At 41.0% G+C, this 26,301-nt stretch overlaps 1 protein-coding gene across 1 annotated transcript in view; it reads right to left on the bottom strand.

The window, feature by feature from the left end:
* tnrc6ba (trinucleotide repeat containing adaptor 6Ba) overlaps positions 1 to 26,301 on the bottom strand; it is a 43,065-nt gene that overhangs the window by 11,221 nt on the left and 5,543 nt on the right. The window contains exons 3-11 of the mRNA XM_079801023.1: positions 20,897 to 20,918; positions 19,669 to 20,022; positions 13,924 to 16,794; positions 1,704 to 1,868; positions 1,412 to 1,584; positions 1,254 to 1,319; positions 758 to 964; positions 505 to 624; positions 100 to 243 (exon numbers count right to left, since the gene is read on the bottom strand). Of these exons, the coding sequence (XP_079657149.1) occupies positions 100 to 243; positions 505 to 624; positions 758 to 964; positions 1,254 to 1,319; positions 1,412 to 1,584; positions 1,704 to 1,868; positions 13,924 to 16,794; positions 19,669 to 20,022; positions 20,897 to 20,918 (4,122 nt within the window). The remainder of the gene's footprint in view (positions 1 to 99; positions 244 to 504; positions 625 to 757; positions 965 to 1,253; positions 1,320 to 1,411; positions 1,585 to 1,703; positions 1,869 to 13,923; positions 16,795 to 19,668; positions 20,023 to 20,896; positions 20,919 to 26,301) is intronic.

Here is a 26,301-nt window from a genome sequence, read left to right as displayed (position 1 = left end):
GTCAAGTGTCAAAAGAAAAAATAAACAGAACTCTATGGAGTGTATTGTGAGTCTGGGCTGCATAGATGAAATACTGTGCATGCAACTGTAGTTACCCACCAGCTGGAACTGAATATGAGGGGGATAGATGCTGCTGAGCATGGCAATGTGTTGTGGGGAAAGCTGCGGAGGAAAGAGGCCTCCCCCAACACCTCCAACACCTCCACTGGGAGGAGGCATCTGCTTCAGCACAGAGCCTGGCACCTGCAGCAGAAATAAGTTAGTTCTATTACAAAGATCACTTTTGACATGCATTGCAGCCAGCTGCATTACTTTAGCTAACAAGAATTGATCTTAAAGACTATGTGAAATCCTATTGGCAATAATCAGTGCACACTATTTAAGACGAATACATTTTCAAAACCTCAACAAAATGTCTGCCACTAAAATGACCTGTCTGTTAACATAACAGTTGTGCAAACTACTAAAGTAATATGAAACAATATATACAGTATTATCAAGTACCTGAGGTGACAGGAACTGATGAGGCACTTGCGCTCGTACTGATGGGTTGATGGGCGGCACCCCTGGTTGGTGCCTGGACTGTGCCATCCCACCACCGCTACTAAACAACTGACCACTCGCCTGAAGAAAAGGATAAAGGATAAGAAAATAGTTCCTCAAAGTGACAGCAAAGATCCAGATTAAAGAGGTCAATAAGAAATGAGGACTAGGTAAACCAAACACTATTTACGGAAACACAAGATGCAGCAAATACCTTGTCATAGTAAGGCCCAGGTTCACAAGCCCCCACCTCTTTGGAACCAGGTGAACGGAAGACTGCTCCTGCTCCCCCTCCACGTCCTCCTTTACGCATCTCTCCATTGTATTCATTCAAGCCCATACCACGCTTCTCTCCTTCCATCTTTTTGTCCTGTGGAGGACCAGGGGCCAAATCCAAGGAACGACCACTGGGGTCTTCTCCCTAATAACAAATCTCCACATTGGTAAACCTCATAGACCAAACTTTACTCAAACGTGTTAATAAAGACGCATTATAAATTAGAGAGCAATATACTATTCACTAACAGCTGGGAAAATTCTATGATTAAAGCTTGAAATGAAAAAAATCGAAATAAAAAGACTATCAGACCGAATTTTGCATCAGTGCATTCTTAAATCATAATAAAATGAGGAAATAAATTATGTTTATTTGCAAAAATGTAAGATCCCAAACCTACATTGTCTAAGACATTTTTCTCATAATTTCTTACCAGAATCCCCATGTTTGAAAACTGTCTTGCAATCATCCAAGAGTCTCCTGCACCCTTCATGGAGCCCTGAAGAAAATTAGATGGGCCACTCAATGGACAACTCAAAAGCAACTTATGTTTCAGATTTGCATGAATATTGATTCTGACCACTGGCATACCTTGTTGCCCTTCTTTGCTCCCCAGCCTCCAGAGTTGTAGGAGGAGCTGCTGCCTTGGGAACCTGTACTGTTCCATACACCACCACTCTCCTCATCCTCCTCCCAGCTGGGGTGACGTGAAGCACTGACGGAGCTCTCTCCTTCACCCCAACCTTCTTGCATAGACTTTGAACCTGTAAAAATAAAAACATCCCTTTAAATCGTTTAGAAGTACGCATACATTGATGATCAGGTTTCATTCAAAACACATTAATTCATTCCAAACGCTAGCGCAAAAATGATCCAGACTCACCAGACTTCACTGGATTGGGAGAGGGGTCCCCCCAACCTGGCGCCTTGCCAGTGTCATCAGATTCGCCCCAACCAGTGGGTGCATCAGTAGGTTTACCCCAGGCTGCAGTACCGTTGTCCACACATGGGCTGGAAGGAGAGCCACTACCTCCCCATCCAGAAGAAGCTAAAAGATAAACCAAGAAAAAGCTTGGTGAATTCCACTCTGAAATGTGTATGAAAATTCAGCGAATACTTGCCACACAGACTTGACAGATATGTCTTTTACAAGTAGACATTTCAAGCTTTATAATGTCATATATAATCAAAAACAGATTGTTTATGTAATCCGTATGAAAGCAACGAGAGGTCCAGTTTCTCATGTGGCTGCTTATTATCGATAATGTGACCACACCCACGCGGGCATGGATGCAACGACTATAGATTTTGTTGGTACGATTATAGTCTGAGAAATAATCATGGTTTCATGATTATCACGATTATTATTAGGGATGCACGATACTATCGGTGTCTTGAAGTGAAAACAAGCAAATACATTGCATGTATGGTGATTTATATTGACTGTTTTTAAATGCTGCCTTGAATTTGTGGAGCCTCCCCCAGGTCCTAGTGCCCGCCTGGTAGAATGTTATATATATTTAGTGGGGGCGCTGTTGTTTTAGTAAAAAAAGTTAATAGTAGAATGCACAGCTTCTAGTAGAAAGTTGCTTCTTTTTGTGAATAAATAATGCAGTAATGATGTCATAAATCACAAGCATGACACTTGTAATTTAAATATTTTTATAAACAGTTTATTATAGGGATGCACCGAGATGAAAATTCTTGGCAGAAGCCAAAGCCGAATAATCATAATACACTTTTTTTTCTTTTTTTCCCCCATTCAGTTTGCCAATTTTTTCACCATTGCATAAATTAGCTTTTTTACCATGTTGTCTTTGTTTTTCAAATAAATACCAAAAAAAATTTTTTTTAACAAAAACTACAATTTACAAATATTTATTTAACACTGAACATTTTTAGCATTCCAGCAGACATTATACAAAAAAAAGCACAATATAACTTTAAAAAATATTTTTTTTTATTTGGCCATCTTATCTTATCTATTGTGCCTACAGGTATCATAGTATGGGATCAAATCATAATACAATTTTGTTTGTTCATGAGAGGTTTTGCAAGCCTGTATAATTCAGCACTGAATATAAAATATGGCGGTTTGAGCAGTGAGTGGAGCCTGCCTGACTAACTTAAAACATATTGGCCATTACTAAATCCCGATACGTCCGTGATAATTAATGCGATATGGCTCAGCTTGTCAGTGAACTACGGCTCTGTGTAGTAAATGCCGCTCTATCTGAAAGCAGGTGATGGCGATTTACTACCAATCAAGGAACCGGCTTTACTGACGAGATGCGCCTAACAATGTCATGTGATATATCGCCCAGCCCTATTGGCCATTGCATACAAAAGATCAACAACTATGTCACCGCTGCAGAAACACATTGTACATGGATACATTTGACGTTCTACAGACACAAATATGCACTGGAGCATTTGCCAATATATTATTACAGTATCAACTGAGGGTGCTCTTATACCCCTTTTCCACCAAGGCAGTGCTAGAGCTAATTCAGAGCCAGAGCTAGTCCCAGTTCATAGTTGGTTCGACTGAGGAGCCTTCTAAGAACCGTTTGCTTTTCCCCGGGCTGAGAGCCACAACAGAGCCAGGTCTTACGTCACTGTATACGTATCATCTTTCTCAGCAACGCTAGCGAGGCAGCGGCAGTGTTGCCAAGTCTACGGTTATGCCGCGGGCTTTTTTTCATGACCGCGGCTTGAAGCGACCCCAATTATGTAATATTTACCCCCGGGAATGCCAATTTTAGTAGGCAACCATGCCAAAAAAAACACATATTTTACCCCCAAATGTGATTTTTACTGGGGAAGCCCCCCTGAAACGCGATTGGGCTTGTTTTGAGTAGCAATTGGGCGGGTTTTGTTGTGAAAACCTGGCAACCCTGGGCAGCGGGAAACACACACACCAGGCTTGTTCAAGATGCATCGGCGCTGCGCACACCGATACACGCATGATAAAAAACTTATGAGTGAATCAAAAGCATAAGGAGTCATATGCTCTCGCTGGACTCGTTATCATACTGCGATCGGTCTGCACAGCTGTGAACAAGCCTTCCATCAGCAATGCAAACGTTGCGTTACTATTGATTCACATGGCTTTACGATCCTACATCGGCATCAAAACACAACGAAAACACAACGAAAACACAGCAAATCCAACACATTCATGCAGTTCGCCGTAATTTGTATAGACGGAGATTACAAACAAGCAGCAGCTGTTAGCTCCATTAGCTGCTATTTCACAATGGCGGATCTCCAGTTTGTGTTCGTCTTGTTGACCCCGCCCCCAGCGCCTGACGTAATCGGTTCTTACTTCTAGCCCTGTCCTAGCCCAGCAATGTTTTGGTGCTACTTAAGAACCACTTTTCCTGGTTCGGAGCTGGGGCTTTGGGTGTGGAAACACAAAGAACCGATTTGAAACTAGGCTCTGGCTCCGATCTAGCTCTGGCTCTGCTTTGGTGGAAAAGGGGTATTACTTGCATTTGAGGGTGCTTAGACAATTCAGCAGAACAGTGTCTGCAAACGGCCATTTCTGCGTCTTTCTCAGACACTTTAAAGCCTTGTTTATACTTGACGTGTTCGCACGAGCACGAGGTCAGTCAGCGGAGGCTCTCGCTGCGGAGCCAGACGAAAGTATAAACAAGGCATAATGCTTCCACACTTCCGACATGTGCTGCATTGCTGCATTTAGAAGCGTGCGCGCCTCTCTCACACGCACTGGTTGCTATATTTGATCGTGTCATCGAAAAACCTCATTGTTCTGTAAAATGTATTCAATCTTTTCACTTATTCAGCTATTTTCGGCTGAATAATCTCCGTTGCCGAACATTCGGTGCATCCCTAGTTTATTAATCTGTAATAAAATGTTATGAAATTAATGAAAAATAATCCAAGGAGCTCTAAAATATTTGTTGAATTTTTCTTTGAAGCTAAAGACAGCTTCAACTGATGCCATGCCACCTCCACTTCATGTGCACAAACGTTAAATCCAAAAAGAAAATATTTAGGTTACAACTGCATCTGTCTGGGGTGAAAGATTACTGACTTTATTAGTCATTTTCAAAGCTTTTAATATACTCTTATTATAAAAAGAACTTTAATAACATTTATTTATCTTTAACAAGTATCCGTTTAGTAAGGAGACCTCAGAAATCTGAAACTAGAATGAAAAATGGTCAAAATGGTGTTGTTTCCTAACAAACGTGAAAAATAAATGTATATCGGCATCGGACAAAATTAGTTGAAAAATATCAGCATATCGGATATCCTTTCTGAATATTGACATATTTGACATTGCTGCATATTTGTGATAGATTTGTGGCTGTTACCAATCAAATTAAATCATTTACAAATTTACAGTAAAAATTACAATAAATAATTGTATGGGGTTGTAAGACATGTTTGGAGGGGGGGAATAATACTTTTAAAAATCAAACAAAACCACCAGTAAATGACATCAAGTAACCGTCTTAAGTGAGTCATTCATTCAAACGATTAATTCCAATGGCTGATTCATTCAGTAATGAGGCAGTTGTTTATGAATGGGTCATTGAATCTTTGACTAAACCGATTCGTTCAAATCGCTGAATCATTCAGTAACGAAAACAAGGCTGTAGGGTTGTGCCGATGGACGATATCGTCCATCGTGATGGCTGACTTGACATCACGATGGAGCGCCACCATTGTGATGCCACGCCCCCCATTGCGAGTCTTGTTGTGAGTGCGAAGCACACTAAATCCTTTTCTATAGTTAAAAACTTTGCAGGGATTGCCCTGAAAATTAAATTGAGAATATAACTAATGCATATATTCTATTTTAAATACTGTAGTCTATGCCAGATATTGCCTACATTTTGAAATAATAAACGAGGCTCAAACATCCATTTCAAGCATGTGTGTTTCTTTCAGCGCTTCCGTCAGTGAAACAACACACCACAGCCTGTTAAATATTTAAACAATTATCAGTAAATAATGGTATAGAATATAAGACAATTAAATATTATTAAAAAAAAAAAAAATTAATTTCCCCTCAATGATGCGTCCCCTCCGCTCTGCACGAGATGAAACATGAGCTGGATAGACACCTTCTCAAATATCTTCGTCTTCATGTTCTCATGATCTTGCAAAGCAACACTTGTTGTAAAAGTTCTGAAGAGCGTATTTTATCTTCCACAGGGTAAAGACATTTAAGCTATGTTTGATTATTCACTGCCAGAGAAAACGAAAGTAAAATGGCCTGTGTGTGTGAAATGCGCTATTCAAATAAACTTGACGCGCCTTACGAAGTCTAATAACAAGCACAAACTGTGTTAAATAAAATTAAGTAAAAAGGTAGCCTATTCGTCCTACTGTTTTTCTACTTTCCCATAGTAAAGGACGTGAATGGGTATAATAGACTTAATTATAAACAAACGAAAGGAAGAAACGTTTATAATTCCCTGCGAAATGGGTGCGACGCGAGTGAAGATTTGAGAAACGAGATGTATGTCCATGTGGGATAAAATGGACTAACTTTAGGCCTATTGTTAAAATTCACGGAAATCGCAAAACAGAATAAAAAAGCTGACAAATCTTAAATTGGGCTCAGCCTACCTCTCTCATTCTGCATGAATCCATTCATGGCTGCAAATTTATTTCCTTTGTAAACAAAGCTTTGTGCTTCACTATTATTCACGTAAAACAGCATTACCATACAAAACACTGACGAAATTATAGTTTTGAAGTAGAAAATGGTATTTATGTAAAGAGATATATTAAAATAAAAAGTGCACAACTCTTCGTAAGTGGAAGGAAGCTACTTTTTTCCCTCACGTGCAACCTAGCGCGGATGAGTCATTATTTGGGTTAGAAAAATAACGAAATTATATAGTTTTTAAGTAGAAAATAGTATTTATGTAAAGAGATGGTAAAATACAGATATAGTAAATTATATATTTGTATTAATAAAAAAAACAACGATATCATCGTCCATCACAATGTTTTACTGTAAACATCGCCAACTGCCAATTTAGGAGACATCGCCCAACCCTACAAGGCTGAGCCTGCATCTCAATGTGCATTCTATCCATCCAAAATAGTATGTGACATTAGTAATATTCAATACTATTTAGGGTGGATAGTATGCACATTGGGATGTAGGGTGAGTGTTGCTACGCTATGGTTCTGCTGTGATCTTTGACTGTTTTTGTTCCATTTTAGCAGCGAAAATAATTTCAAACAATGTTCCTTCTAAAATGTAAGTGACTTAATATTACCTATTTGTTAACTGAACTGCTGTATGAAATCAGTGTCACGTTTTTAATCGTGATGCTAGCCTGTATAGGAAAACAGCATTCTTGGTCGTGTGATTTTGCTTAACTGTATCAAGTCATAACTCCACATTTAGAATTTTTACCACAGTATGTTTAACTGAGTTTCTTTATGTGTGTGCTTCACTCATGTTTCCATTTCTCCTCGAGATGGAGCTGCGAGCCTCAACAGCGCAACATTGTTATCGTCAGTCCATTCAATTATACAGCCTATTATGATCCATTATCGATCGCCACTTACACTTAATGTAATAAAATCAGTAATGCTCCCTTTTTTTAATTTTTTTTATTGACGTTTTAATCAGATCCTTGTCCGGCCGGGCAAGTAAAATTCCCTTTCACTTGCCCCTTAAAAAATCCACTTATCCTGGACTAATTGACAAGAGTTAACGTTGAGCCCTGACATGTTAAACCAGCGCTAAAATCCTGATTCATAATCGTGACGCTGTCTGACAAAATCACAATACACATAAAATAAAGACAATTGCTGTGATTTTGGCTATACGTACAAGTAAAAAGATCACTCAGGTTAAAAGCAATAGTATCCATTTTATTTGTTCTCTGGCAGAGCGCATAGCCTCAACTGAATGCGCTGCTCCTCTTATGTGGCGCTCACACCGGACGCGATTCGCGCGAATAATTCGCGCTGATCGCGCGAAGGTGGACGCGTGTACATTTTGAGTTTACTCGCGCGAATCGCGCGTGACATTCACTGCACAACAGATGCGAATTCGCGTCATGGGCGGGGCTTCCGCCAGCAGCTCGTCTCGTTGAGAAATGGCTGACATGGGCTGTGTTTACATGTCTTTTTTTTTGTTCATATCTACTGTTAATGTGTGACAAAACGTAGTTTTAAGACTTTTTCAGTCGATAATGTAGTTGTTTAAAGCTCAAATCTGTGGTGTATTTACATAAACAGTGCCTATTTGAACATTTTATCTGCCGTTGTCGGAGCTGTGAGCTCCAGCGGACAGCGCGCTCAGCGCACGTGAAAGCCGGCGAGGGCAACCTTTCCTCGGCCAGTCCTTCTGCCGTCTACCGCTGGCTCTGATGTCTCTGTGGTGTGTCTCGAGCTATAATTCGTCTTGTAACGGCCGATCTTTGGTCTCATGGATCTATAATTTGTTCCCTGGCAAATCGTTTAGGCTGAGGGCAAAGATAAGTTTCATTACTTTATATTTTTAGGCTATAACTGTACGTTGCAGTTGTAACGTTAGCCTACTAGCACTGACTTTGAATGTTTGACTGCATTGTTTGCTTTTTCATGTATAGCTTGTTATACATTACTTATACTTTTGTATTATGGATCATACATAAACTTGCATTTAACAAAAAGAGACTGGGTTGTGTTTCATGTCATTTAATGTTATCACAGTGATAATCATATTGTCTGAACCAGATATTAATATACAGATTTTCTCTTCATTGTTGTCACTACTAGAGCAAGCTCCTGATTGGTTAACGCGGCGCGAAATATCCGCCAAAGTTCAGATTTTTCAACTTGAGCGTTTCGCGCGAATCGCGCGTTCAAAACGCTCAAGTCGCGTCCTTCTCGCCGCCTCAATCGCGCGAATCGCGCGAATCTCGCCGCCTCATTCGCGCGAATCGAGAATGCCATTTCGCGTCTCTGCATTGACTTAACATGTAAATCACTTGCGCGAATCGCGTCCGGTGTGAACGCACCATTAGCCACTCACTGAACAGCAGACGCAGAGAGAGGTGCGCTTGCGCAGCAGCAGGAAAGTAAGATCTTGCGCTCGTGCGGCAATACCGGGGGGTCTCGAAGCCAGATCAGGTTAAAAAAAAGGGGTCTAAAAAGTCGCTAAAGCCGCGTTTCCACCGCAGGAACTTTCCCCAGGAACTAGGAACTTTGGGGTGGTAGTCGGTGTGTTTCGACCGCAGGAACCAGGGTCTAAATGAAGTTCCGGGTAAATATTTCCCCCTCCAAACGGCCCTGCTAGCAAGGTGGTACTTTTTCAAAGTTCCGGAACTTTCGGGGGTGGGACTTGGCCGCTGAACATGCTGATTGGTTGAGCTCACGCAGCATTTTATTTCAACCGGCATTTTTAAATGTCTTGTGAGGTTAGTTCTGCGTTCATAAAATATCAGTCTTGCTCTTTCTGTCCGATGGCACGCGTTTGTCTCAGCAATCTCACGGTCAATGTCCGTAATAGCTGATAATAACATACGTTGTCCTATTTTAAATCTAGCTTTACAAGCTTTCAGAATACGCTTTAGTATCAGTGCTCGTCTCTTTTCCGCCGTTTTGTTAATTACATATTTAGTAAACCAATACATAACTAGCAAAAGCAGCGCTGCTTGCATCTCCTCCATACTTGTTATTGTTGTAGACAGTAAATGATTATTGTCCGTCGCTGACTGGGAGGAGCAGCCCCGCACAGTCCCACGTCTCTGGACTAATTTGCCTAATCTTCACAGTACTTTAGATCGCAGTGGAAACGCAGACAGTAGCAGGTCTGGGGGAAAAAACGTTCCTGTAAAAAAAGTTCCTGGTACAAATTGTTCTGGGTAATTTCGGTGGAAACGGGGCTTAAGTTAGCAACACTGATGCAGCATTCTGTCCAAATTAACCATATAAACTAAATTACTGATCTAAAGCCCACACTGTCACTGTATGATAATTGAAATGAACTGATGACATCACCGTTTTCTCCGGAACGGCTGTACGGCTGAATAAAATTCTGTTGCATTATTTTCCTGTTTAACACTGTGAAGCTGCTTTGAAACAATCTGCATAGTTAAAAGCGCTATATAAATAAAGTTGACTTGACTTGTCTCCAGGTCCCAGCGCAAATGTACATATTTTTCGACAGCAAATCAAAGTTATTAATTATGAAGGCTATATTCAATATAAACTGGCTATCTAAAAAAAATGTATGCCTGTAGGAATAAAATGCAATGCTTTTTAATGCCATTTAATTCGCAAAATCCATTTAATGACTTTTAATGCCCCACGGATTAGGGCTGGGTATTGTCCAAAATCTTTCGATCTGGTGCCAATTTCGATACCTCAGTTTCGATACCGGTTCCTAACGATACTTTTTCCGATACCATGTGTTTTAAAATCCATTTCAACATTAACAAAAATAAATTAAACACAAAACTTTTTTTTTTTTCACCTTAAAGCTGCAGTCCGTAACTTTTTTGGGTTAAAAATTATTCAAAATACATTTTTGGGCAAGTACATAACCAGCTAGTGTTCAATAGTATCTGCTTACCTTTGCTCGATTCACAACGGTAAGCTAATAATGTTTTTAATTCCAGTGGTACTGGTGGATTTCCACGGGAAATTCAAGCATGTCTTTGCGTCATTACGTCACATCTGTACACATAAAGGAGGTGTCCCGGCTAATAGGCTATATTGTAGGGCTGCAACGACGCGTCGACGTCGTCGATGACGTCGACTACGAAAATACGTCGACGTGCGTGAAATGCGTCGACGCGTCGGCGGCACATTATTTACGTTCTAGAATGGAACAGAAGATCTAGAATAATGGCAGCTTCTGCTCCCGGGCATAGTAAAAATTATCATTTATCATATAAAGCCAGACCGCGACATTCAAAAGTGTGGGAGTACTTTAAACAGAAGCCGAGTAAAACTGTGCTTTGTTCGCTCTGTAACGCCGGTTTCACACTGCGAGCGGTGGCAGAGCAGAAGCTGTGCGCGTGGAGAGCGGGAGCTTTCACACTGCCAATCAGTGTTGCCAAGTCCGCTTTTTTCCGCGGAATTGGGCTACTTCTACACTGTTGCCGCGGGCTGTGTCTCATGTCCGCGGGTTGAAGCAAAAAAACACACATATTCAACCCCCCGAACGCGATGTTTACCAGAGAACCTCCCCGAAACGCGATTGGGCTTGTTTTGGGCTTGTTTTGAGTAACGAATGGGTGGGTTTTGTTGTGTAAACCTGGCAACCCTTCCAGTGTTCTCTCGCGCAGCTGAACCGTGGCGCGTGTATTGCAACAGACGGTCACATTTTCCGGGGTTCTTCTCCGACCCCAGTACGTCTCGTGCTTTTATTTATTATGGGCTGCATATATCTCCTGTTAATGCGACCTGGTTCCCCTCTGTCCCAAACACATGTGCATAAAACATGCTGTATATAGGTAGTTTACATGATTAAAGTAACATTAAAGTTAAGATATGCCTCTAGCTTTAATCATTTAAATGTGTCTTTGAAGTTTGGGCAAAAACTTCTGGCAGCTTTAGTCGTTGTTTATGCACATGTATCTTCAAAATAGACGACTAGTTATACTATATTAAAACTATGCTGCAAGCTCCTGTATGTGAACCTTTTGCAGATAAATACAAGTGCATTTTCGTTTACTATTGACACAAATCAATAAGTAAATCATACTCAACTACTAGCCTATAGTAAACAACTTTTCCTAATTAGGCCTACTCTGTATACATTTTATGATGAATAGTATCATTATATATTATGTTTAAAAAGCTTCTTGTGTTCATATATTTCATTATAAAATGGCATACTATGTACACTACCCTTCCTGAAATACAATTAATATTGTCATCATTCATTGATTTCATGTTAAAATAATATACAAATTCACTACCCTCTTTGAAATACAATAATCAGTAAAAAAGAATCATAAGATTAATCTGGAAAAATAATCGTTAGATTAGTCGACTAATCGAAAAAATAATCGTTAGATTAGTCGACAGAAAAAATAATCGTTAGTTGCAGCTCTACTATATTGCCTGTGAGGATGTTGGAGGTGGATATTACATTTCTCACAGCACTTGATATAATTAAACGTATCAATTTGATGGCGGATCCAGAAAGGTTCAACCACAATCACCAGTGACAACTTCGGGGTGCGTCTCAATCAGCTCACTAGTTGCTCGTGCACACTCGGCCTCTCTCGCGGGCACACTCGGCCTCTCTCGCGGACACACTCGGCCTCTCTCGCGGACACACTCGGTCTCTCTCGCGGACACACTCGGTCTCTCTCGCGGACACACTCGGTCTCTCTCGCGGACACACTCGGTCTCTCTCGCGGACACACTCGGCCTCTCTCGCGGACACACTCGGTCTCTCTCGCGGACACACTCGGCCTCTCTCGCGGACACACTCGGTCTCTCTCGCGGACACACTCGGTCTCTCTCGCGGACACACTCGGTCTCTCTTGCGTCGGTTCAATTATGTAATAGAGGGACACTAGCTCGCTTAATTCATACAGTTACGGAGTTTTCTTTATTGTGCCTTTCTCGTTTTGCTATGTGCATTATGGTAAATATCAATTATTTTGTGCTAGCTATGAGAGGGAGCAATTCAGCTCTACTCCACATTCATTTGTTGGTATATGACAGAAATTACACTGCACAGAAATGGAAACTAAACTACAGGTAACCCTAATACACATTAAATGTAATCACGCTATGCTGGTGTTGTTAACATTAACAATTTGAAAATGTAAGTATAATTTGCATGGTTTGACATGAGATTTAATCATCGCGATTTACTGCAATGCTTTTTTCCCCTTAGTTGGTCAGAACAAAAGTGGATGTTATCTTCTTACTTATTCAGATGACATTTTCCGGTGAAAATGATTATGTTGGTCATACTTTCAAAAAGACACAGACATGGTTACAAGCAGTTGCAAAAATGTTCACTCGCGAGTCACGACGGGGTTTACGTGCATACTCGTCAAGACGGTAATTTAGTACATACATTTGTGTGTATTTGACCATTTCAGCGCAATTTGTTCTCGCAAGCTTTTTGTGAGATGGCCTGTGTGTGTGCGGTTTGAGCACCGGCAAGCCTTAAAAATAAATGCAAATGATAAACTTTAATGACCATGCGACACTGCCTCGATTGTGCAAATGACAAATCCTGTGTCAACTGTGCAGCTCGATTTTAGTGCAGATGCGATACACTGATGTGAAGCCATTTGAGCATTTTGAGAGGGAAAGAGAGAGAGCGCGCACGCAGTGATTCACTCGCGCTGTTTGTGAACTTACGTCTCACAGAAAGTTTTCCTTTTGTGCCTTTGGTTGCAATGCTCTTATCGCATATGTTGCACTTTGCTGACTCGGCATCCACTTTTATAGCCACACTTTAGACCTCTTTGGCATTGTAAAACGACGCGATAGAACACATGAGAAAAAACAACTACACTTGTGTTGTGTGACTGCGAGTATCTTCAGAAATCCTCCCCGTCACCTGGTGGTGGACAGCCAATCCCCGGTGCTTTAGGTCCTCACATGCAAGTATGCTACAGGCTCACACAGACACAGCCGCTTGGCTTTTGGAACAGAAATTTGGCACCGAAAGATAAATAGTTTTTCGATACTCATAGTATCTGAGTTTTTCGTTCGATACCATAAAAGTATTGCCGTTCGGTGCCCAGCCCTACCACGGATACCCTATCAATATTGCGATTTGATTTAACAACTTACCTGCCTTCATTTATTCATCAAAAATAAGACAAATTCCGTTAAATTCTGCGTTACACAGTAAATTCAGTTTTTATGACTGGATTCTCTGATTCCGTCCGCGTTTTCTGCCTCACAGAAATCATAGGGCCCTACATATCTAATGTCACACTCTTCGTTCTTCAAAATATCAACCTAAATGACCCTTTAACTTTCCATTTCATTGCAAACATGAGGTATGGCCGAAATTAAAAATGAGGCCTTTTGCTGCTTGTTGCTGAGTTTTGATATTTCACAAAGGGTTAAAAGAAACAGCAGTGAATTCTCATTCAAATAGAAACACAAAAAAAGCCTAAGTGACTTACCTATTCCAGGCCCCTTGCTTGTTGAATGTGCAAGGTTCATGTCTCTATTCCCGAGGCTTGCTGGCATTCTTCCAGGTGGCTGCTGTTGAAGGGTTGGGGGCCCCTGCTGAGGGGACACTGATTGTTCCTGGCCAGATGGGGCGTTGTTCTTATCCCATAAGTTGACACTTTTGTTGTATTTGTTGGGGTCACCCCAAGCAGATGTTCCATCATCAATCTCCATTTTCCTGCTGATGGACTGTGGAGAAGGCTCCTCCCAACCGCTGGGCTCTGAAGTGTCTCCAGGGCCACTGGAAAGTTGGGGAATAGGCCCTGAAGTCCACCCTGAACTTTGGCTCTGGGCTGAAGGTCCTGCTTGTCTTCCCCAGCCCCCTTGCATGGCCCCAGTTTCCACTGACTGACACTGCTGAGGCTGTGATTGTTGTTGTTGTTGTTGTTGTTGTTGTTGTTGTTGTTGTTGTTGTTGCTGTTGTTGTTGTTGCTGTTGTTGTTGCTGTTGCTGTGCCGGGCCTTTCTGCGAGGCCAATTGGCTGTTTGGCATTTGTGACGGGTGCATTTTCCCACCCCAGCCTTGGTGAGATTTTCCACCCATGTCTCCACCCACCCCTGTACCTCCAGCTCCCCATGCCCCTCTAGAAGTTCTCTCATCCCAATTACTCCATGTACCCACTTCGGAGTCCCCACTAGTACCTCCACCACCCTTCCCATCCCCCCAACCCCCACTGCATGATTTGGCCTCATTATCTCCCCAGTCATTGCTACCTCCCGTTCCCCAATTGCCTGCATCCCCCCGTCCAAATTCTTTCCATCCGCCTGTTCTTTTCTCCTCTTGACTGTCTCCCCAGCCACTTCCTCCAGTTGATGGAGTACCCTGTGTTTGGAAATCTCCCCACCCACCTGATGAGCTCCCTGCTCTACGTTCTCGCCACTCATGTCCCTCACTGTCCCAACCTTTCCCTGGGCCTTCGGATGAAGCAGTCCCTCCCCAACCCCCAGATTGCTTGCCCTGCCCACCAGATGAACTACCTCCTCCACCTCCAGATTGTGAGACGCCAGGGTTTTGGATATTGACAGCCGAGGGTGGAGGGCCTCGGGAATGCAAAGAAGAACTGCTGCTGCTACTACTGTTGTCCCAACCTTCACCAGGTGAAATAGCGGGTGGTCCGTGGATGGAGTTGGAGTTCAAGTTGGTATTCAGAGTTGCACCTTTGAGCAGAGAGGAGGAAGATGGATCAGTAGTTGTGGTGCCAGTAGAACCAGAGTAAGGTTGGGCGTGGGCAGGCGCACTCATTGTGGATGAGGAGTTTGCCCCACCTGGTGCTGCTGCTCCGCCTCCTCCCTCCAAATCCCATCCCACATTCTGACGGATTTGCGTCTGACCCCAACCAGAGTTGGACAGCACTCTGGGGTCCAGGTCAGACCGGCTAAGCAGATTCTGTAAGGCCACTTCAGGGTTGGGAGGCTGATGAGTGCGGTGGTGGCCATGGCGCTGATTGCCACTTCTGGAGTTTCCTCCACCACTGGAGGATGAGGTACCTCCCCCACCTTTGCTACCCTGGCCTCCCCACTCACTCGAGTCCCCTGCTCCTACATCCCCAACTCCTTTCTGATTGTCCCAAGCTCTTGTCATAGTTGAAGGTGTGGAGGAAGTCGTCGTTGGGTTGCCGACACTACCACCGCTGCTGCTGCTGTTACTGCTCGAGCCATTTTTCCCATCTTGATTGCTAACACCCCCAACTGCACTGGACGCCCCCCACTCCCCAACCAAAATCTGGTCCCCACCCCACGCTCCCTGAGATACCCCGGGGGTCTGACCAACACTTCCTGTTCCCCATGCACTTGCCCCTGTCAAATCTTCTCGATCGTCCTTGCTGGCAAAACCCCAAGCCTTCCCGCCTTCAGCAGACACAGAGCTACCTGCTCCATCCTCCCAAGATTCAGTCCTTGAGGCACCCGTTTTGGAGTTTGCAGGGAAAGGCTGAGCTCTCCACAATGATGAGCTGGTGGAGGAGGAAGAGGAAGCGGAGCCATCCCCTCCACCTGTGCTTCCACAGTCCATATAAGCTCCCTCTGCCACCCCTGTGTTTTTTGGTCCTGCTCCTGGTTCCAGTGCTGCGCCACCCCACTCTCCACTGGGTGGCTCTCTGTCTCTGGATTGCATTTGGTGAAGTTGGTGCTGATGAGAGGCTTGATTCACAGAAAGAGGGTTGCTGGCAGACAAAGATGAGCTTTGGAGGGAAGAGGAGCCACCCTCTGTTGCAACTGTCCCAGCCCCTTCCTGTACCAGGGCTGGCCAAGCAGAGGGATTGGCATTAGGGGTAAAATTGGCACCTGGAATCCCACAGCTGACACCAAGGGAGCTATCGGAGCTCCCTGGGAGAGGGGCAGCTTTGGATATGGGGGGCAATGAGCCTGCTGCTACTGCATTCCCCCCTAGGAGTTCATGGGAGGATGAAGCCCAAACACTACCAGACTGCATACATTCATTGGGTGAACCAGAGGATGTGGGTGGGGAGGGGCTGCCGGAATTGACTCCTTTCCTCCCGTTCCCTCCTCCCACAACTTTTGCTTGCTGCTGGAGATGCCTCTCACCCCATGAGGCGCTGCAATTCAGAATCCCGCTACCATCTGCACCTCCAGTACCTGCTGTATCCCCTGCCTTTGACCCATCCCCAGCAGCAATACTGGGCCATTCCTCCAGGTCTGACCGGTCCACTATCACCTTTTCCCTGCCCTGAGAGAGGGGTTGGCTGCAAGAGCTGGTCCCCCACATGGAATTTGCATAATTTGAAGAAGAAGCAGCGATTGATGAGGATGATGACGTATGGGGCAGTGAGGGAGCAGCTGGACCCAAAGGGCCTTGGCTTGGATCTGTAAAAAAAAAAAAACTCTTAATGAACCTGACAGACTCTTTTCTTATGACACACAACCTACATGTAAATAAACCAAACCGATATGATACAAACAGGGATAGTTCACCCCAAAAATTCTATCATCAATTACTCACCCATGTGATTCCAAACCTGCATGACTTCTGTGAAACAAATGATGATATTTTGAAGAATTGCATTTTCATGAATTAAAATTTTTGGGTGAACTACCCCCTTTAAAAGGTGCTGTAAGGGTAATTTAGCAAACCAACATCCTCTGTCCAAAGAAATGTTAGCAATCCAGATCTCACAAAATTACTTGCAGGTAGAGTGTGTTTCTGATGAAAAAAAAAGTTAAGTGCTTAGAGCACCTTTGACATATATCCTCTGTGCTGCTACATAAAATAAGATTTTGGAAGACAAGAGAAGGCTAGATATCATTAAGGACGCGTGTCCACCAAAGCGTTTTTAGCCAGCTGAAAACACATCGCTGTGGCCGCTTGAAAGCGTTTTGGCAGCGCAGCATTTTTTTTCAGTTGAGACTCTTTGCTTGTTATGATACGGAATATCCGCAGAAGTGTTATTAGTATCCACTGATCTATATAGAGAACTGGATTGCCCATGACGTCATAAAAAGCGAAGCTGCCGCACCGCCATATTGGTATTCCCTAGTAAGCTCACGCGTTCTATAGAATCAATAGGAAATATGATTTTACTGAAAAAACATTGCCTAAGGAGACACCGTTTTTATATCTGAAGTCTCCCTGTACATTCCAACAACACAAACATCCTAATCATATAAATGGAGGAATTTGCATGTAAATATTTGTTTAAAGTCAGGAATTTCCCCTGCAGATTAAAAAGTTATGTTCATATTCATTATAGTAGTGAACATCAGCTAAGGGGCCGGACGAGACACTTCAGCGTATGCATTACAAATATCAAAGCGCGCATTTTGAAAACGGAATAAAGATTTATGCCTTGTAACCCGAAATCGCATTGTACTGTTGTGTTTATGTATTTATGTTGAGTATGGTTTTTATTCATACAGTAGGCTAACTGCAAGGGTTTCAACAATGATTTCTTTACCAGCATGCATTTTGAAGCAGTTAATGATTTAAACAATGATTAAATAAATATTTAATTCAACAACATGGCATACATAACACTTATATGGAAGACTTACTCATATAACAAGTATACTCATATGGAAACTGTAAACGGCACAAATTTGCGCTTTCTTTAAGAGTCTGAAACATGTTGCTCAATAAGGAAATAAAATACACACATCATAACTTATTCAGGCAGATAACGCTGACTGCTTTATTTCCGAGATGATGCATGGCAAACTTTGAATTGTAATATAATATAGAGCAATATAGAGGCTTGTATTAATATTGTATAAGCTATTTTAACCTATGTCTGCAGCTAAACACAGATATACGCGTTTAATATTTCCTCCATAATTACATACATAAAGAAATATATTTTTGTGTTAGTTCAGTTACGTTACCTGTGTCGGCAGTGTGCAGTAGACACACCCACATTAACGATTTCGGTAACACTTTACAATAAGGTCCATTAGTTAACTACATTAGTTAACATGAACTAATGGACTGCATTTATATAGCTCTTTTAACAGACCTACGGCCATCCAAAGCGCTTTACATTTTTGCCTCACATTCACCCATTCATACTCTCATTCACACACCGACGGCGGTGTCAGCCATGCAAGGCGCCATCCAGCTCGTCGGGAGCAGCTAGGGTTAGGTGTCTTGCTCATGGACACCTCAGCACTTGGTCAGGTGGAACCGGGGATCGAACCACCAACCTTCCAGTTTGTAGACAACCTACATGAACCACTGAGCCACTGCCGCCCCATGATGCTAATAATGAACTGCACTTATAAAAGCAATTATTTATCTTTGTAAATGTTAATGTTAATTTCAAAATGTACTAATGCATTATTAAAATCTTGTTAACATTAGTTAATGCACCGTGAACTAACATGAACAGCTGTATTTTTATGAACTAACGTTAACAAAGATTAACTAATGCTGAACAGAGGTGTTGTTTATGGTTAGTTCATGTTAACTAATGCATTAACTAATGTTAGCTAATACAACCTTATTGTAAAGTGTTACCACGATTTCAATATATGACTTATCCTCTCCGAAAAGACCATAAACATTCCAGACAACATCTGAAGTAACTATTCATTCACATACATATATCGTAAAATGAATCCAATGAGACTGAGATGCTGCAAATCGTGTGCTTTTGGTCAATGTTTTGGCTGTACGTCAATGATGCCCTCTGTTGGTAGGGAATAGTAAGATGGCCGCTCGAACACTTCCAGTGGCTTCACTGCCTGATGGCAGTTTAGAAAGCGATGAGCAATCCAGTCATTTATATAGATCAGTGCTAGTATCTCATTTCACAGATATATTGATTCTATATAAAAATGCGATAAAATGTAAAGTATTTGCTCTGGCTCTTGTTTTAAATGATTTTGTTCCGTTATTATGTTGCTTGTTTTCATCTGTTGAAGTTGTACAAGCAGAATGCGGTGGTTGGTCTGTGTTGTATTTGTCCTGCCCCTCCTCCACTGTGCTTGGACGACTGGGTGAAAAGTGACAGAGATGAGCGCTGCGTTTTACTCAAAGTTGAACATTCTTCAACTCTTGGCGACCAGTACAAAACGCTGAGCGCTCAGCACTTGAGCGTGAAATACGCTCATGGTGTTCTCCCATTGAAAACAATTAAATTCGTCAACAAGCCACGTGAAAAAACGCTTTGGTGGACACACGGCTTGAGTACAGGTATAAGGTTTCAGTTTCTCTGTTAGTCAAATGATTTAGTTGATGATTCTTACCTGAGGCAGAAGCCACTGTTTCATTTGGGCTGTCTCCCCCGCTGTTGCCTCCCCCCAGCAGCATGGAGGACAGTGGTGGCTGGCCCCTCTTCAGTAGCACTTTATGGTGGTCCGGCTGGCAACGGAATCGAGGGGGCACTTCACGGGGCATGTAGCGCTGAGAATTCTGTGTGCCGGGGGAGGGCTGCCCGTTAGCCACCGCCGGCCGCTTAGCATTGTTCCCACCCTGAGGGAGGGCGCCAGCAGCCGGGGTGGCAGCGGATGGGGTTGAAGAGGGGACGGGGCCAGGGCTGGGGGAAGTTGAGTTGGGGGTGGCAGGAGACTGTGCAGATGGAGGCTTGGTCAATTCTGGCACTGTGTAGTGGAAAATTTAGGAGCAAATGAGAGCAGAACTGCAGAAAAGCTACATTAAGGCAAAGGAAAAAATAAATAGATTTTACATTACACTTTTTCATTTCATGCGTGTTTGGCAGTACAATGACACATTGCATCTGTAACTTTCAGGATATACAGCACACAGTACAAACAAGAAAGATGAAAAATAGATAATCTTATAGATTTTCTTTTATACAACATATTAGTCAAGGGCTCGATCTCTGTCATTTATAATTTAAAAAAAGGTCAAGCATCTTCTTTATATAAAATTAGAAGGACTTGGGAGGGAGAAAGATCTTGGCAGACCACTCTCGGATGACACATGGGAGGTCCACTCATCCTCAACGTGAGCTCAGTGCTCACTTATTCAGTTCAAAGTAGTACATGGAGCTCTTCAGCACAGGTTAGAGCCAGAATCCCTGGTGGCATTATTTGGAGTCCTTGCTTTTTCTTCCTTGTAAGCAGAGCAATACTACAAAAGTGGAAGGAGGCTGCTCCACCCATTCACACCCAGTGGATCAGAGATATAATGTCTTGTCTTTGAAAAGATCATGTACTCATTAAGAGGATTAGGGAAAAAAATTAGGATCTGGCACCCCTTCAATGATTATTTTGATCATTCTAAATAACACCCTATTTTTGACTGCATTTCTCTTGATTAAACCCTAAATGTGTAGATAGGCATGCATGCATGCGCTATTTTTCAATTCTTATAGAAATCAATGGTCAACATGGATGTAGCATGGTTGGGAATTATTGAATCTGATTTGTATTGAAAAACTAATTAAAAAAACTTTGAGAAAAATGCCTAAGCCATTACAAAATACACTTTAAAACAACAAAATGTAGTTACCTTTATTTTTTTGCTCTGCAACCTGAAACAGAGAAGAAGAAAAAGAGTCACTATTGATGAAACATTTAAATTACTCAAAAAATACAGAACAATGTTTGCTGGGCTGAAGCTTGAAATGTATTCATTCATAGATTAGTGCCAAGGAGGTGTCTTGATGCTGTTGAATGACTGATTCTGATTGGCTGTAGGGATGGGTATCGAGAACCGGTGGTTCAATAAGAAACACGCATTTAGATTCTGCTTATCGTTCCTGTGTGCGCACAGAAAATGCGATTTTAAACCATTTGAGTTGCAAAGAAGACTCACTTTTCTGTGCTGCAGACACACAAATGCTACACACATGCTGCACACACACATGCGCACAGAGTGGCTTCTCTTAGTGAATAATGAACTGAGTTCTATTCCTCGTCTTTTTGCACAGCACACGAACGGACAAATAAACAAAAATTTGCAAAAATATTCTCATAAACACAGTCGGTCATGTCTGAAGACAGTTGAAAAGAAAATATGAAAATGCATGTGTAACAGTACGGGATCCATGCAGCACTTAAAGGGATAGTTCACCCAAAAATGAAAATTCTGTCATCATTTACTCACCCTCAGGTTGTTCCAAACCTGTATGAGTTTCTTTGTTCTGCTGAAGACAAAAGAAGATATTTAGAAGAATGTTTGTAACCAAGCTATTGACTACCATAGTATTTTTTTCCTACTATGGTAGTCAGTAGTTGCTCTATCTGCTTGGTTACAAACATTCTTCTAAATATCTTTTGTGTTCAGCGGAACAAAGAAACTCATACAGGTTTGGAACAACTTGTGGGAGAGTAAATTACAGAATTTTCATTTTTGGGTGAACTATCCCTTTAAAGTCCTCATGAAATCAAAATTGATCCTATTTACTTTGTTAGCCCACATTACAGGTCTTAGGGTGAACTACTAATCCGTGCAAGTTAATACACATAAAAAAATTGTTTGCCGTGGTAATCTTTAATCAAAATCTGAAAAGTAACTTCCGATCTTGAATGGTGTTCCCTTTCCGATGAAGACTGTGTGACGGCTTGGGTTTGAATATCCTTAACCACTCCCCTCCAACCATTCTGTACCTGAACTAGGGTTGGGGCGATGTCCCCTAAATTGGCAGTTGACGATGTTTACAGTAAAACATTGTGATGGTCGATGATATCGTCATTTGGGGGGGATAGGATTATAGGTAGATAATAAGGAAAATAGGTAGATAATTTACTATATATCTTTACATAAATACTATTTTCTACTTAAAACTATAATTTCATTATTTTTACTAACCCAAATAATGACTCATCTGCTAGGTTGCACGTGAGGGGGGAAAAAATAGCTTCCTTCCACTTAAGAGTTGAGCTCTTTTTATTTTAATATATCTCTTTACATAAATACTATTTTCTACTTAAAAAAAATAATTTTGTTATTTTACTAACCCAGTGTTTTGTATGTGAATGCTGTTTCACGTGAATATTACCACAGGAGTGAAGTACAAAGCTTTGTTTAGCCTAGAAAGGAAATAATGGTCAGATAGCACTTTTTCATTCTGTTTTGCGATCTGGTCACTCGATTTTCCGTGAATTTTAACAAAAGGACATGGACATCTCAATTCTTTTCCCAAATCTTCACTCACGTCGCACCCATTTTCGTAGGGGACTATAAACGTTTCTTCCTTTCATTTGCTTATAATTAAGTCTATTATAACTATTCACATCCTTTACTGTAGTAAAGTATAAAAAACACTGTAGGACGAATACCTTTTTACTTCAAATTTTATTTAACATTTTTTAACATGATTTTAGTTTCGTTTTCTCTGGCAGTGAATAATCAAACATTGCCTAAATGTCTTGACCCTGTGGAAGATAAAATCCGCTCTTCAGACCTTTTACAACAAGTGTTGCTTTGCCACATCAGGAGAAAACATGAAGATGAAGATATTCGAAAAGGTGTCTATCCAGCTTGTGTCCCACATTCCTCTCAAAGCGCAGAGCGATATGACGCATCTTTGCGGGGAAATAGTATGAATCAAATATTTTTCTAACTAATATTTAATTTTCTTATATTCTTTAGGTTACCATTATTTACTGAAAATCGTTTAAATGTTTTATAGGCTGTAGTGTGTTGTTTCACTGACGGAAGTGCTAAAATAAACACGCATGCTTATGGATGTTTCAGCCTCAAATTATTTCAAAATGTAGGCTATATATATATCTGGCATAGACTACAGTATTTAAAATAGCATATATATGCATTAGTTACATTCTCAGTTTAATTTACAGAGCAATCTCTGCTAAGTTTTAGTTTAACTAATACTATAGAAGAGGATTAGTGTGTGTCGCACTCACAACAGACTCGCAACGGGGGCGTGGCATCACGATGGTAGCGCTCCATCATCGTCCATCGACACAACCCTAACCTGAACACCTGAAAATGTTTATTTCAAACGTATCTTTGTATTTATTTGCGCAATAGCAAAACAAATTATTTGTTCTTTTTTTACTGTGTGTTTACTTGTCTTTAATAATGCTTGAAATTTATACGAGTACTTTTTGCTATGGTATATTTAAACCATAAGCAAAAGTGCTCTTTAGCCTGTTGATTTTTGGTCATGGTATTGAGCTACAATTAAATGTTTTGCAATAAGAATTAATGAGATTTTTTTTTACCTTATTGCAATTGAAATTAGGAATCAGAATCGATAAGCAGAATTGGAATCTTTAAAATTCAAATGATACCCAACCATAATTGGCTGTTGATTATTTTTCTAAACTACTTTAGCTATTGCAAAGAGCATTAAGGCCTATTTACACCAAGGATGATAACTATAACAATAACTATGACGTTTTAATGATCATTTAATTCTATGAGAATAGGTAAGCATACAAGTCCACACTACAGCTTTAATGATAATGATGATATTTTTGGAATCACTTTCTGAATGATTTTTTCCAGCTGATATGTTATATGAGAGCCAATTGAAAATCTAATTTTGCCTATGCCATGATTGCAGAGCATGCTTATAATAAACCAGAGCATGTGAGCAAAGTGGAGCGGCCCAAGCGACCGATCCTCTCATGTACCGCTCACGGGTAAAAAAACATCACTTAAATCCCGCTCTGACATTAAATTTCTCTGTACTATAAGTCTTTCTGTTCGTAATGAATTTCTTGAATAAATGTCTCAATTACAGTAGGCCTATAGACAACAGTTATAATATTTGCGGCTTTAAAGCAATATTTTATAAAGTAGTATCTTTCACCACTGTTAGTTTTATTGAATGTTTATTTTGTTATTGAGAGGAAAGCGCGCAGCACATATTTATATATTTGTCTAAATGGCGCTCTCATCAGTGTGAAGTGGACGTCGGGATGTTTGTTAACAGTATAGCTTTGCGAATAGGGCTGTACATCACCAAGAATTTAGAGATACGATACACATCACGATACAGGGGTTTCTCAACACTCCCTTAACTTTGATGTTTACTGTGCATTTAAGATATGTATTAGGTTTGCAACTAGGGCTGCACGATATGAGGAAAAGCTGCGATGTGCGATAACATTGTTTAATATTGCGATGACGATATGACTTGCGATAAATATTCAAATGTGAATGTTAGCTATACTGTTCCCATGTCTTAGTGCTTTAATAGGTCGTGTTCAGTGTTGGGCAGTAACGGAATACATGTACCGGCATTACGTATTCAGAATACATATTATGAGTAACTGTATTCCGTTACAGTTACAATTTAAATAGTTGATATTTAGAATACAGTTACATTGTTGAAATCAATGGATAACATTAACGATACTTTTCTGTTTCATGAGTTTATTTACTCTCTAAATAAATTAAGGCAACTCAATGCATTTCTCAGAACGCCCCAATATGAAAACGAAAAAATGCACGGTTTGCGTGATCAGTCGGAAGAGGAGCAGCGGGAGCTAGAGGTAGAGATGGAGCCAGAACAACAGAGCCAGGGCAAGAATGCGTTTCTATCTTGGAAATTCAAACAGCATTTCATATTAAAGAAAAAAAAGAGAAGGGAGAACGAAATATAACACGGCAGTGCAACTGTGCGGTGGCGGATACACACGCCTAGGCCTATATATTTTTTTTGGGCTATATTATATATATAAATTCGTTATATATTCGTTAAATATATTATTCGTTTATATTTTTTATTTTCAAAATGTAGGCTATTTAATTGAGGTACTCAATTTAATTGAGATTGAGTACCTCAATTAAATGGCCTACATTTTGAAAATAAAAAATATAAGGCTCAAACATGCGTGTTTATTTTAGTAGGCCTACTTCCGTCAGTGAAACAACATACTACAGCCTGTAAAACATTTAAATAAATATCTGTAAATAATCGAAATATAAATAATATAAGTTAAATATTAGTTAAAGAAAAAATTTGTTTATTTTTCCCCATTGACGTGCGTCACATATGCCTTTGCACTGAAAGGGATGACACGAGCAGGAAAGAAGCATCGTTTTCTAATATCTTTGTTTTCTCCTGATGTTCCAAATCTTATCTTCCGCAGGGTCAAGAACTTAAGCTTTGTTTGATTATGCGCTGTGAGAGAAAGCGAAACTAAAAATCTCCGGCGTGAACTACGCTATACACATAAACTTGACCAAGTCTAATAGCAAGCACAAACTGTGTTAAATAAAGTGAAGTTTGAAGTAAAATGTATCTGTCCTACTCCGTTTTCTACTTTACCTCAGTAAATGATGCGAATATAGCCTACTCCTAAATACATCAAACAAGGAAGAAACGTAATCCCCTGTGAGAGACGTAAATGAGGATTTGGGAAAATAAGAGATTCCATGTCCAGTAGAATAAAATGGAGTTAGCCTATTGTTAAATTCGTGGAAAATCGTGTGACCAGATAGCAAAACGCAAGCAAACTTAAATTTAACTCACCACACAAAGCCTTCCTCTCTCGTTCGGCCTGAATCCATACGTTTCCATGGCTGTGATATAACATTTAACTGCGAACCTATTATTTATTTTGTAAATAAAGCTTTGTGCTTCACTCGTGTCATAATATTCACGTAAAACAGCTTCACATACAAAAAAAAAAAGTGTTTTGGCCGACCCCCACCGGTGCTCCTGCTTAGTGCAACTTTACATTCTCCTATGCGCTGATTTACCAGCCCAAGAGCCGTTGGCCCCGTTTGATGTTAGCTAAATATTTTATAATTTAAGCAGGATTTGATGGCCGCATTCCTACACTTATAAAATGCAATTCAATGTGGAAGTAATCCAAGTATTCAGAACACACTCAGATTGGCGCATATAAACCCTTATTCATCGTGTCAGGCTGTCTGTTGCGATGTGTTCATCGCGCGAGTTCATATCGTGATGACGATGAAAATTTGATGTA

The sequence above is a fragment of the Gobio gobio genome (assembly GCF_949357685.1).
Source record: "Gobio gobio genome assembly, chromosome: 20".
NCBI classification, from domain to species: domain Eukaryota; kingdom Metazoa; phylum Chordata; class Actinopteri; order Cypriniformes; family Gobionidae; genus Gobio; species Gobio gobio.
The sequence above is the reverse complement of the archived record's forward strand: the minus strand, read 5'-3'. Positions and strand labels throughout refer to the sequence as shown.